Source organism: Pelobates fuscus, chromosome 5 (assembly GCF_036172605.1).
Source record: "Pelobates fuscus isolate aPelFus1 chromosome 5, aPelFus1.pri, whole genome shotgun sequence".
In the NCBI taxonomy this organism is placed as follows: Eukaryota; Metazoa; Chordata; class Amphibia; order Anura; family Pelobatidae; genus Pelobates; species Pelobates fuscus.
In genome coordinates this window covers 167,722,924-167,738,016 of record NC_086321.1, presented here as the reverse complement: position 1 = coordinate 167,738,016, position 15,093 = coordinate 167,722,924, and the positions used below count along the sequence as shown (strand labels likewise).

At 37.5% G+C, this 15,093-nt stretch overlaps 1 protein-coding gene across 3 annotated transcripts in view; it reads left to right on the top strand.

Moving 5' to 3' along the window:
• Positions 1-15,093, top strand: part of MYO18B (myosin XVIIIB) — a 560,248-nt gene that overhangs the window by 68,979 nt on the left and 476,176 nt on the right. For all 3 annotated transcript variants that reach the window (XM_063454642.1, XM_063454641.1, XM_063454640.1), the window contains exons 9-12: positions 6,157-6,355; positions 7,801-7,943; positions 10,095-10,195; positions 14,117-14,180. In XM_063454642.1, the coding sequence (XP_063310712.1) occupies positions 6,157-6,355; positions 7,801-7,943; positions 10,095-10,195; positions 14,117-14,180 (507 nt within the window). The remainder of the gene's footprint in view (positions 1-6,156; positions 6,356-7,800; positions 7,944-10,094; positions 10,196-14,116; positions 14,181-15,093) is intronic.

Here is a 15,093-nt window from a genome sequence, read left to right as displayed (position 1 = left end):
TTATTTCTCGCCTTGACTACTGCAATTCCCTTCTCAGTGGTCTTACGTGTTTCCAGATTGCACCGCTGCAATCTATAACGAATGCGGCTTTGAGGCTCATTTTCCTGTCTGCCCGCACCTCCCATGCCTCCCCCTCTGTCAGTCCCTACATTGGCTTCCAGTTAGATATAGGGCTCAATTTAAGATTCTGGTGCTTGCTTACAAGTCCCTACATAATGCTGCTCCAACCTACCTATTATCCCTAATACACAAATATGTCCCGTTGAGGCCCATGCGCTCTGTCGAAGACCTACGCCTATCCTCTGTCCGTACTCCCACATCTGATGCTCGCCTCCAAGACTTCTCCAGGGCTGCACCTTTTCTGTGGAACTTCCTTCCCTTCTCCAATAGACTTTCACCCAGTCTACACTCCTTCAAGAAATCTTTGAAAACACACTTCTTCAGTAAAGCATATCATCTAAACTGTTAGTGGGTTTTCATCCCCTCCCTCCCCATGACTTCTCTCTTGCAACTGTCAAAAATAACCTACTAAGTTCTCAGTGATTACTTTTCTAGCAACCTATTTCATTACCCCTACTTATACCTTTTTTTGTCTCTATACCCCACTCTCTCTAGCATGTAAGCTCATTGAGCAAGACCCTCAACCCCTCTGTTCCTGTGTGTCCAACCTGTCTGGTTACAATTACGTGTCTGTTAGTCCACCCATTGTACAGCGCTACAGAACTTGCTGGCGCTATATAAATAATAAAATAATAATATTAATAATATATGAAATCTATATAAAGAAAACAAGAAGATCATCTAGCCTAGGTGAAGCCTCTCCCGGTTTAATTTGCACCAAAGTGCTGGGGTATAGTCTGCAAGTCAGCTGAAGAGACCTAATAGAAGCACCTATCAGACAGAATGGAAGGGGGTAGGAGATCCTATAAAGTATTTGACAAAGTATTATTGGTCAACCAATTAATCCATTTTGTCTTTGTTTGAATTTATTACATATGCATGAAATGTGTATTTACAAAATGTCAAATTAACCTTCAAACTGTAATTTCAGATGCTTAAACCTTCCTATTACAGAAGTTCAGACATAGAATAACTGAGATACAAGTGACAAATAATGAATAGGGTTATAATACATAAATGCATTAGGCCATGATGTGGTTATATTACATCACTGCAGGAGGAAATACCATAGTTATGGTAGATTCCTGTAGGAGGTCATAATATAGTTATATAAAGATTCTTGCATGAGGTCATTATATTTGTATAACATAGAAACATAGAATGTGACGGCAGCTAAGAACCATTCGGCCCATCTAGTCTGCCCAATTTTATAAATACTTTCATTAGTCCCTGGCCTCATCTTATAGTTAGGATAGCCTAATGCCTATCCCACGCATGCTTAAACTCCTTTACTGTGTTATACAACTGCTGGAAGCCATAATTATATTGTTATAATACACTGCCGCATCATACATAGCAGCATGTTCTCTGTTAACACCTACATTTAATGTCACTTGAATATAAAAGAGAAAAAAGCACGTTAAGAAAAAAGTAAATAAATGCTCATTTAAATACAAAGTGGTTTAAAACATTATATATGCGAATCATGCAATGTGGATTGGTATGGAGGACACTGGGTGGAAGAAGGCATATATGCCTTCAAGCCACTCTCTCACTCTTTATCATTGAGTAAAATTGTCAGACTTAAAAACACATTTCTATATAATGGTAATAATTTAGACAGGGGGCATTACCAATATTAACCTCCACCTCTAATTTATGATTGCTAAATGAGAGCCAGAGCCGAAAGGCTCCTTGTAAACTTGATTCCTGGATTTTGATATTTTGTAATAGAACACCATGACTGTTGGTGGATTAGAAAAGTCGCTACAGCAGCTATTCTGTAGGAATGATTGTTGCAAAAACAAAAATTGTGCATATTTTATTTTAAACACTAGATGGTGCCAGATAACCGTTTAAAAATATGTGAACGAAGAGCGCAATGAATATACAGGAAGCAAGTTAACATTGCAGTGGGTGGTGTGAAACAGTGGCCTATTGAGGTGTTTTTTTTCATGTTACAGGCAGAAAGCTAGCAATTGGCATATGGACTGTAGAAGGGAGTAGGTATGGTAGGAATTTCTGATGAACATGACCTAAAATATACAACTTGAGGAACTGACTTGATTTGGGTTTCACTGTTGGTACCAACACAAGATCTCTGGATTTTCTATAGGGCTTAACAGTCAAACACTGTGTCTGGATCTTCTAGAGAGCTAGACAGTCACACATTGTCTCTAGATCATCTAGAGAACTAGACAGTCAAATATTGTCTCTGGATCTTCTAGAAAGCTAGACAGTCAAACATTGTATCTGGATCATCTAGAGAGCTAGACAGTCAAACATTGTCTCTGGATCATCTAGAGAGCTAGACAGTCAAACATTGTCTCTGGATCATCTAGGAAGCTAGACAGTCAAACATTGTCTCTGGATCTTCTAGGAAGCTAGACAGTCAAATATTGTCTCTGGATCTTCTAGGAAGCTAGACAGTCAAACATTGTATCTGGATCATCTAGAGAGCTAGACAGTCAAACATTGTCTCTGGATCATCTAGAGAGCTAGACAGTCAAACATTGTCTCTGGATCATCTAGAGAGCTAGACAGTCAAACATTGTCTCTGGATCTTCTAGAGAGCTAGACAGTCAAACATTGTCTCTGGATCTTCTAGAGAGCTAGACAGTCAAACATTGTCTCTGGATCTTCTAGAGAGCTAGGTAGTCACAGGCTGTCTCTGGGTCTTCTGAAGAGCTCGGCAGTCATGAATTGTTTCTGGATATTCTACAACACTAGACACTCACGCACTGCCTCTGGATATGACACTGGATATGACTTACACAAGTAATTTTATCCCTGTGGTAGGACAATATTATTATTTATAAAGCGCCAACAAATTCTGGAATGCTGTACAATGGGTGTACCAACAGACACGTAGTTTAAGTCAGACAAGATAGATGTACAGGAACAGTGGGGTTTAGGGCCCTATTACATGTTAGAGGGAATGGGGTAAAGTGACACAAAATATAAGGGTAAGGTAGAATACTATGGTTGCTAGAGTAGTATTCACTGAGGGCTTAAGTGTTTTGCTTTTCTTTAATAACAGTTGCAGGAGACATTGTAAGTTTTCAGCAATACAAGGCAAAAAAGAGACCATACATTTAATGATGATCCACATAAATGTTCAATTAAATTAATAAAAATTTTGAGAGAGGATTAGGACAATGGAAGATCAAAGGTGCAAGTTGAAATGACAGTTACAGATTCACTACATCCTTTAACATAAGATGACAAGTTAAAGACTTTGATGATATGTGTACATCCTTGAATCTGACATGGAAAAAGAAAATAACATATTTCATGTATATATAGTTAAACATTCAGTGATGTGGATATATGTGATGTTGATAATCTGCCCCCTAGTGGCTATTCGTGATAATTTGAGAATCAGGATTTCTATTCACAGGGAGCAGGAAGAAAAAGCAAGAAACAAAACACAGAGGAGATTGAAAGAAATAGGTCTAGTAGTTGCATTTAAACTGCCCCCCACCCCCAAATGGGCCCTGGTGTGTTTGGTTACAAGAGAGGCTGCCTCTATTCCTTGTGCAGAAGAACCACATGCGCTTACTTCTCTGGTGGGCCAGTGCTGCTGCTGGCTCATGTACACTTCTTCCAGGTAACTCTCTATCATGTTCTCTCCCTCGCATTTCCTGCGCTCAAAGTTGAGTTAGATTCCTTGATGGGAATCCCGTCGGCTGCACTCTGACTCACTAACTGAGCGCCGGAGCCGCAAGGGATAGGATATGAGAGAGGGTTACTGGAAGGGATGCAGAGTACCACCTCTCGGCACCAGACTACCAGGGAGATTGATGAGGGAGCTAGGCCCAGAGATTCCTGTGAGGGGCTTGTGTTGAATACAATGGAGACCATGTTGGGGTCTGTGCATAAAAGACCGAATTTGGCTCATTAAAATCAGTTGTACTCCTAGAACTATGTGTTGTCTAGTTACTGGGAGGGGAAAGGGCTAATCACTGTTCGGCACCTTGTTCCCGCTTGTAGAGGATTCAACGGGGAAAGTCATTGTAAGGACTACTGCTCCCAGGACTGTGTGTTGTCCAGTCCCTGGGAGGGAATAGAGCTAATCCCATATCCTGTTCCAGGACGGAGAGGCTCCAGGAGGTCCCCAGTCAAGCCAAGGCGTCTGGGGCAGAAGCGCTGAGGTTTTCCCCGGTTCCAGCTAGGAAGCGATCCTTGGCGGAGGTACCCAGCTGGGATACACGGAGTTCCACTACAGTGGATTTCTATTTCTATTTTTATTTTTCACATTTAACATGTACATATTTTTTTTAAGTTTAGGAATAATTACTCAAAATATAAAAAAATCATGTGAATTTAATAGCCAATTCAACAATTACATTTTTTTCCATTATAATTTTTAGTCTGCTTCCAATTCTTTGTTGCAAAAACCTATTTTATTTGCTCCATTTATCCCATTTTCCTTGTATTGATCCGCTCTTCCTCCTTTTCCCCCTCCAATCTTTCTGTTGTTTCCTGATCCAATTTATTCCAAGCAATGGAAAATAGCAGAGATTGTATAATGTGCATGGCACTCTGTGTTTCACTTTTTACATTATTTGGCCTATTTTAGAAGTCGACAATAATAAGCAAATATGTCAAGTCATTTTTATTGTGCATGTTGAACATTGGAAGTAAGTGTATGTTAAGTCACCCTTATTAGCACTATGGAGAGAAGCTGCTAATAGATAGAATACTAATTGCAAATATTTTTGCATGATAATATGAGCAGCTAACTAGGAGATAGGAAAAATAACAACGACATATGTTCACTGCTGCCAATGAATCAGTGTTTAAGTGATCACAATCCCACCATGTTGATACTTTTTGACAGCACTTTTACCATTATTAGATTGTTGAAAAAGGACCCTACACGTTATGTTAAGCCAACAAGTTCAGAGATCACAAATTTGTCAATGTGGAGTTTGCAACACTTTCATGGGGTTTCAAAACCTTCAAAATGATTTTCAAATAAACATCTAATACCTCAGAATGGTTCACATCTCCTCTGTCATGATAACATGTGCATGCAATGTCCAAAGTTGATCCCTTGCTAATCAATTAAATCAAATATATAAAGAATAAACAAATTAACTAAAACAGAATGTATCAATAGTGATAATATAAGAAATGCACATACATGATTCCTGTAATATTGGAAAAGACCATTTGAATGCCTCAAGGAACATTGCAAACCCATACAGTACTTTAGCTTGCTGGAGTTATTTTAATGGGTGACACAGTGTCTCCTTTGTCTTGTTTTATAAAAGTGAATTCAAAAGAAATCAACACATTTTTGTAACTTAGCTAAGTTGCAGCCCCTCTGCTGTTAATGAGACTGTTAGGAGGGTGCTCTTCCTTAGCACTCTGAGTGCTTCTAATGCTGGTGTGTTCCTTTAAATCAGGGGTGGGGAACCTTCAGCCCTCCAGATGCTTTGCGAGCATTATGGCTGTAAGACCATAATGTGAGATGTAGTCCAAAACAACTGGATGGCCAAAGGTTCCCCACCCCTGCTTTAAATAAAAAACAAACTGCAATGTCCCTATGGGCCATAACGGAGTAATTACATCCCTATAATCTATTATTAACATCAATGCACTAGGCCAGGCTTCCCCAAACTCCGGCCCTCCAGATGTTGTGGAACTACAACTACCATGATTCTCAGCCTATCTATTGCATTCATAGAATCATGGGAGTTGTAGTTCAGCAACATCTGGAGGGCCGGAGTTTGTAGAAGCCTGCACTAGGCTGTCTGTGACCTCTGGCTCCAACCTGTGATGTAATCATTTTTTATTTTTATTTTTTTTACCTCAGGATATCGGCTTCTAGAAATCATGTTTAAGAGTCAGTTTTATCTCAAGTTTTCTGACTTTGGGGTGTTTTAACGACAAAAAAGTTTGTGAAAATTGGAATGTGAATTTTTTGATACCTGCTATTTGCCTGAACATCAGACATGTTATAGACCAGTTACCGGAGTGGAGTTATGTCAGAGCGGAGAATTCTAACTCACCTTTTGTTTTTCTTAGGTTTTCAAGGGAAAGAAGGACAGCATGCCACCTCATATATGTGCTGTTGCACAAAAGGCGTATTGGAATATGCTCACACAGCGCCAGGACCAGACCATTTTACCCCTGGGGAGAAGTAGTGCTGGCAAATCAGCGTGCTGTCAGACTGCGCTAGAATACCTTGCGGAAGCTGCTGGAAGTGTGGAGAACCTTGTCACAGGTATATAATTAGTAAGACAGACAAATGTGGAATTATGTGTATAGTTATGGACAGTCATCACACTTACAGAATATTTGTTTTTTGTAACAGTTGATGTATGTCTTTTTTAATGGAAATAAATTATACAGATATGGTTTTAAGAACTAGGGACAGATATGCAACTAATGCTGAAAAGGGAATCATAAGGAAATTAATGAATCATCGGTATAACCCTATAATATGCAGTTAACTTAGCACATCTATGTAAAGGTTTGTAAAATATTCTATGTATCTATATACATATACAGTATATATGTATCACGGTTAATAACTGTGTCTGCAGATGAGCTCAATGCTAATGCAGATTATTGGCACTTTAGAGGAGAGAAAACATTTATTTTGACTCACAAAAAAACAAGACGAAAGCATAAAATAAGCTTAATATAAGTTAACATGATGCAAACTCAGAATATAATGGCAGTGATAAAAATTTGATAGTGGGACCATCCTCATGTGAATAAATGGAATATTATTTCTGAACTTTTCCCACGAATGAAACTACTATTCTTCTGATACCTTTATGCATTTCCCCTTTCTTCTAAGGAGCTTTACTTTGGCCTACTTTTGCCAGTTTCACTCAGATTTGTTCTTTTGTGGACTCTCTTGCCATCTTGTGGACTCTTTTGCCATATATTTATCCATGTGGACAGCTAGAAGAGTGCTGGCAGTCGCTGGGTGTCTGTGTGCTACTATTTAGCTAACCTTGCTGCACGCGTGCATGTATACTTGGTGAGATATCTTTATAAAGAGTCTCTTATTGGATTGGAGAACAAACATAAAGTGAATCAGACTGTCACATAAAGAAGATTAGTTTGGGCATTTAGTGTTTTATGAAGTGTTGTGTTACCTTTATTTATTTTTGTAACCTTTCATCTACAACATCTGTTTGCCAATGTTTTCTACATTACAGGGAGGGAGATTTATCAAGGCAAAAAAAGGTGCTGTTCTGAGGCTAAATGCTAAATAAGGATCAATTACGATGACACATTGCACCCAAAGTAGCCCATGTTTTGCCTTGATAAAACACTAGTGCTAGGTATCTGCTCCTTCAACATGGTCACACAGGTCCTTATTTTAATATATAGAATCCCAAAGCTCTGCACTGCAACTTAGGCAAAGATTTTAACTTGTATTTCCCAGTGCTCTGTAACACGATATGTAAATAACGAAAAAATCATACCAGCACTCAAAAACATATGTATATATGTACATTGTTGTACATAGAGACGCGTTTATGTCATTGAATGTGTGAGCTGATCATGGCCATTCACTTTTGTTTTCAACAGTTTTAATAAAACAAAAATATATGTTAGTTGGCTATTTTACTAGCTAACATTATTGTGTCAATAAATACAATGCGATGTCACCTTATTCGGCTCTGATAAAACTCCCCCTTGTGTTTATAGTTGAGAAGATTCAAGCAATGTTTACAATTCTAAAATCCTTTGGCTGCATAGCTACGAATGAATGCAGTAATTCCAGTCGTTTCTCCATGGTCATGTCTCTGGATTTCAATGCTGCTGGCCGTATTACCGCAGCACACTTACAGGTACGGAATCCATCTTGAATGTCAGAGAATTCATCAGTGTGATACTGGACAACATGCATTGGATATGCTTTATATAGGATTCAAGCAGTATCATTCAGCAGTAGCAGACATATTAATATTATTATTATTATTTATATAGCGCCATCAAATTCCGTAGCGCTGTACAATGGGTGCACTAACAGACATGTAATTGTATCCAGAAACCTGGATGTACAGGAACAGAGAGGTGGAGGGCCCTGCTCAATGAGCTTACATTCATATATCTGGAAAAGTTTGAAATCACCTGATCATGATCTGTCAATCTTTTTATGTGTCTAGTGCAGTGATTCTTACAACAGCTCTGCCATTTTGGAAGTTTTACTTTTAAAGTCATGTTTTATTTTCCCTCTGTCGCTCCTTGTTTTTATTTATTTTTTTAAAATTCACCTTAGTTTTTTAGTTATACACAGGGAGTGTTATCTTTGGTAAATGTTGGCAAAGAGAAGCTAATTTACCCACAATCCGTTAATCAAAAGATTTTTACAGAAGGGCAAACTACAGACATCATAGATACAGGAGAACAAAATGATGGAGCCCAAGTATTAAGCTCTGATGCAATGAAGAAAACGTGATGAATTTAAATAAATGCCAGTGGTAAAGTGGAGTATAATCATTACCATACAAAGAGCTTAAGTACATGAAAAAAAATGACAGAGCTTCTTTAACCCATCTTTTGGATCCTAATTTGGGATTCACATGTTATCTCAATGCATCAAAAGTGGTTAGTTACATCACATTAATCACGTTCCACACACGTTATTTACTGGAGTGGTGTTGTCTTTCCAGTGGAGACCCGTCTGATACTGTGAGGAGACTAATTCATCAAACGTTAATTATATAACACTTGAAAAATAGGCCACTGAGTTCATTTTACAATTGAGGAAAGGGTTGCCAAGCTAGATGCATTAACACTCACAAACATTTTAGTTGCAATCTACACTTGGACAGTCCTAGTTGGTTGTCTCTAGCATACAGTACAAAGATGGTTCAGGCACTCCAAGGTTCAGAAATGGCACATTTATTAGAACACAAAGCAACGTTTCGACCTTGCAGTCTTTGTCAAGCTCACATGGTTGTCTCGACCAGCTGCTATCCTGATTTAGATGTTCTGTGAGAAGAGACATCCCCGTATTTAGCTACCATACAGCATCAATGAAACTAATTGGTCACTGGCACAACATGATTTCATACATAGTAATACGAAATATGCAAGCATTATGAATTGGCTCTAATGCTGCCTTTCACGGAAATCAAAATATATCAGGACACACAGATATCTCTCGCAGAGAGACAGCATTTACCTGGAAAATATTTAGAAAGCGAAGATATAAAATAATGTTTCTGGCTAAGAAATACAGGAATAATGCAGTGCCATCATTGTGGCTAAGAGACATGGGGGATGATGGGTGAGAACCATACACTTAGCAATGCTTCTGATGCAACAGAATGCCCCTCGGGCATTCCCTCATCTCTCATTTATTTCCATCTTAAAAGATATAGGAGAAGGAAACTGATGGATAAAATGGGCTCTGGACTGAGACAGACTAAGACTCTAATTCAGATACTAAAATTGAATACAATTGAATTCAGGACAGTGCACAAATGTCTTGCTCTGTATCCCATACATACAAATGTTTGAGAATGACTGACATATCATCTGAATGAGACAGTCCTGAATTCAATTTTAGTATCTGAATTAGAGTACCATTTCTCAGAAGAAGAAATGGAGCATTGAATCAATTCACAGTTTAATTTTAACCTGTTTTTATTTGAATGCATCCCTCTTACAGGAGAGAGCACAGCTCACAGTGTGGTGTAATACATTTAAATGTGTGTATGCTTGTGGCAAGACAGCTTATTCTTTTGAAGCGTCTGTAAAATTTGAACATTTAGAATGAGCTTTAAAGAACCCCCCTTTTAAATTATTCTTTTAATATACATGAAATATCTATCATACGTCCTCAACGACTTGATATAAACTCCTTGTGATCTTCTGCCATTATCTTTCAGTGCCTGTGGTAAAAGTCTTACATATCAACGCCTGCATGATAAAAACCCGAGCAAGTAAACGAGGAAACTTAGTGATTTACATATTTGTTTATTTCTTTCAAGACCATGCTTTTGGAAAGAATTCGTGTAGCACAGCAACCAGAAGGAGAGGGAAATTTCAATGTGTTTGGTCAGTTGTTGACAGGAGCAGACATAGATCTCAGGTAAATAACGATACAAGTCAAACAGTTAATTAATTACACTAGTTTTTTTTTTTTTTTTGTTTTTGTTTTTTATTCTATCTGTAAATTAGCTTCTGTTTAAGTGCTTATTATTTATGTGTTTAATGAAAAAATAAAAACCTGGGCAATGGGTCACTGCTGGGCAGTTCCAATAAATCCATGTTGTGGGATTTGTACACATCTCCCATTGGTTGTGTCTGGAAACTCTGATTGAAAATAAAATACTATTTCAAGGTCATATTAAGGGTATATGTAAAACAGAGTTAAAAAGCCAGAAAAAAAAATAGATTTTTTTTACATAGCATTTGAATGATGTCTGACGTTGACATCAATCCCATAAAATTATAGAATGGATTAAGATTTATAGAATGGTACAGGTTTAAGCAGATTTGCATTAGCAATAGAACTTTAGACTTCAGTTGCCATTTTTAGCAATAACACAATGTAGCAGTCTACAAACCCACTTACCAGCCTTGCTAGTCACACTCCTCCGTTTGTCTGTAGGGCATGTTATACTTATGATTAAATGTTTTATTTTTTTTAATTAAAACTATAAAGTTTATACTTATGCTGTTAAGGAAAACTTTTGTATAAAACTATAAAATCATTTAAATGTTATGCTATGCCTAATGTCATACATTTTTCTACACTTGATATGCTCTTAAAGACATTTAACCCAGAAGCCCTCTTTTACACTCTCATACCAGATGATGAACTGTACTTGTCATGTTATTTCTATTAATTTGCTAAACACAAAATGAAAATTTGAATTGCAATATTCTGGATAAAAATAGTCAAGCTGTAACCACAGGCAACTCGATTTGCCTCGGTTTTGCAATTGTTTATTAATACATCTCCAAAAGGCAGGAGCTTGCATGCATGTCAGCAGATGCTCTCATTGGTGAGCTACGGGATGACTCCTATAAAGACCTGTTAACATGAACATAAGAATAGTTTGATTTATATATAAATCCTTATATACTTAATTATCCATATATACTTAACTATTAAGAGAGCTGGACACTTATAAATATATTATTATTATTATGAAGTATGCAGTGTCTATCTTCATTATGCAAACCATCATCTACAAATAACCTAGCAACATACATATCTATCGTCTGCCTGAAATGGCTGTTGAACCAATTACAATGGCTCTGTTTCCTTGACCTCACTGTTAGACTGCCCTTGGGGCAGACTAGCACGTATAGCAATACAATCATTCTAAAAACACAGTGAAAAGAGGTGGTCACGGCAGAAGACGGGGGTTCCTGGACATACAAGCACAGTACATAATTAGAAATATTTGGCAGGATGTATTTATATTGCAACCAAAGCTTCATAAGAACAGATAAGGCCCAGAGGAAAGCAGTTGCAATGAGAAAATGTAATGATTTCAGAGCTATTACCAATTGCACCAGACATCAGCACACATTGGGAACCTCAGCAGGGGGTTGGGACAGCTCTCCCAGCTACATTAGATTGAGATTGGAACTGTGCAAACATATAGTAATTTTTATCATCAAGGTACTGCCCTGAGCCTCTTCAGATGTAGTGTTGGCCATAATATTGACTGTTTAGTCCCATTAAGGGATTGGGTTAACTTTTTGTTTTGTAAGAGTCTGACTGGGAAACTGGATGGTGCAGTACATCAAAGAGGCATACATTCAGCTTAGAAAGCAGTTAGAACACAGGGCGAATAGTCCATGGTTGCACTCACTCGTTCACTGAATGTCTTGGTCCCAGCAATAGTTACCTCTGTCAAAAATAAACAAAACAGAAGAATTAAAAGAATTGCATTAGGGGAGCACCGTGCATTTATTTGTTAAAATTATCAATGATTTTAGGATGATCTGATATAACTCTTTAGAATTGTTATGTATTTTGGTTATATTAACATATCAGTAGGGGGAGCAAAAAACCTGTCTTATACAATAGCACATCATGCTATCTACTTCTGCTTGATATTATATATAATTTATGTATTATATATATTTTATAGAACTTTCCACCCATAGTATTTTAACCATATAACCTTTTAACAGATTAGCATTGAAACAATAAGTGAGCCTTCAGCCGATTTTTTTTAGGCAAACATAAACTCAGCGTGTTCTGTGTACATTAGTCTATCAGTCATTTTTCGATATTATTTGCATGTAGTTGCTGTAGTTATAACATTTACTTGGTAATAAGCTATGCATTAACTGCTATTCCTTTTAAATTGCACTAGATAAAAACTGTGGCTTTTCACTTGGCAGAGACAAAACCCAACAGATTTCTGTTTTTAGAAAGCTTCTAGCCATCAGCTATCGGCCCCATATTGTATTGACATTGCCTCTTTAGAGTCTGATACATGATTTAGGCAATGGGATTTTTTGCAGCCTGGGAATAGCCTGATTAATGTTATGTGTCAATGCAAAGTCTAATGGTAATCAAAAGCAGGCCTATGCATAGTAAATAAGTGAAAAAGAGGGTCCTTGTCCTTTCTTGTGACATTGTACAGCCACGTTGGGACAGTATGTACTGTTAATGCAGCCCTGGTGGTGGAGTGCAAAGGTTTTAGAACATGAGACACTAGTATGATAGCTGACAAAACACATGTGGAACATGAGAGAAAGTGGGGTTTACGATAATTGTCAAGTCCTGTGTTACCTGATAAAATGGTCAACATCAGAAACTACTTTCACTCTCTGTTGACACATATAATACCACTGTATGCCCACTGTCTTTATTGAAACCTCATTTAATTTCCAGACTGTTATACTTCCCCGCCACTTTTACCCATGGTACTAACACTCCAAAACCATAACTACTACAGCACATTGTAGTGGTTATAGTGCGTGATTATGGACCCCCATCTCTTGCCATTTATTAATGGTTTAACAACTTACATGGGGTCTGTAAGGACTATTCACCTCCTCCATTGGGAGCCTGAAGCTTCTGCAAAGAGCTTTTGTTAGCACTCCTGATCTAAGCTCATTGACTCAGCTGATCGCTTACGAACCTACCATAAAAAGTGTGACACAACTCCAATATATACAACAATGTATATATGTATACACAACAACGATACAACAATATATACAACATGATGCTGCTTGGCTCATTATCTTTGCATATCGTTCTTTGTGTACTTATATAGTCTGCAAAGACCCCTACTTGCTCACCAGCCAGTCAAAAATACAATGTAAATGTCTGACCCTCAATTCTGCTCCCTCCTATTTATTAATACACCCAAACTTATCTCCTGCACTCCTCTCAAGATTCTGAACATCTTTAGTGAAATCCTCATTTTTTCCATTTATATTATCTCTGGAATCCACTTCCTTTAACACGGCTTTCTCTTTAGTTTGTATGTTTACAAAATTAATGGTAAACTACATTTGTGGTGTTATAACATTCTTTCAATATATTCCGATGCAGCAGTATATATTCCGATGCAGCATTATAATAATATCATTATGGCAGAAAGGGATCATGGTTAAGAGAGTCTGAGCTACCAATTTATTATATGAAAGAGATACCAATTTATCATATGAACACTATATGTTTACATATGTCACCAGGCTCTTTAGTAATTAAATGGCAGCCTGCTTAACTTTTATGAGCCCAGCAGTTTTCACTTTACTAGAATCAACAAATGCCCTCTATAACTGCGAATATTGATAGATTAGTGGGGCCTAAGGTTTGCTGTTCTACCTTGCCACGTTTAGAGATTGTAATGGGTCCCTTAACATTGGTTTATTTTTCTGTTTAGTGAAGCAGGTGTTCTTTTGTATTTTTCACATTTGTAGGAGTACCTTGAGAGAAAATAAAATGTTCCGTTATAGAGCTTGATACATGAGCTCAATTTGTTTTTATTCCATGCTCAGTGTAATTTTAATGTCTCTTAACTGTAACCAGGTCGGAGCTGCACCTGCACCAGATGGCAGAGAGCCACTCCTTTGGAATATCGCCATATGTGAAGGTAGGAAATGTGTTACATTATACATAGTCACTGGCTTAATTGTTACACCTTTCTCTTCTAAAATGTGACAAATTATATTATCAGATAAAAAAACATGCCTGCAAAAGCCAAGAAAAAGAGGAATAATTCAATAGCTGAGATCGTCACATTACAATTTTAGGAAACATTACATTTTAGGATTTTAGGACACACAATCCCATGTAATAGCGATATAAGCTATATGGAGCTTTATAAGACTTGCAATTAATTTGACCCTCATCACAATGGCATGTGTGAGTCACTTTAACCCCTTAAGGACACATGACGTGTGTGACACGTCATGATTCCCTTTTATTCCAGAAGTTTGGTCCTTAAGGGGTTAAAAGTAGAAATAAATGAACTAATTAATGAACCTAAGTAGGATTAACAAAATTTACTTATTACTTACAAAGCATAAATTGAATTGTGTCATTTAACACAACACAGATCTCACAATGGACATTCTCCCAGGTTCTGTACTTACATTAGTGAAGAAACATAATTTATCCCTACCAGTGCTCTATATAAAGGTTGTCAGGCGTAACCTTACAAGCAAGAATGAAAAGGGAAAAATCCACATAATTCCTCTTTTTTTATTAAACAAAGGCCACATTCAAAGTTTAAAGTCTATTTTTGTTTCATGGTGGGCTGACAAGAGCAGAAAAATAGCTTCTAACAACTGCAGGGAATTGATTAATGCTTTAAAAACCTCCCCTTCTCCTACCCTCTGCTTGAAATAGCAGTTTATGTATTAGAATTGAAAGATAGAATCCACCCAAATCTCTCTCTACCTCCTCTACTGGATGAAAACAGTCTAGTACTCCACACACACAGATAGACCGAATTGCAGAACTGATGTAAGGGGGGCCCTGGGGATCTACCATTGCAGGGTTGT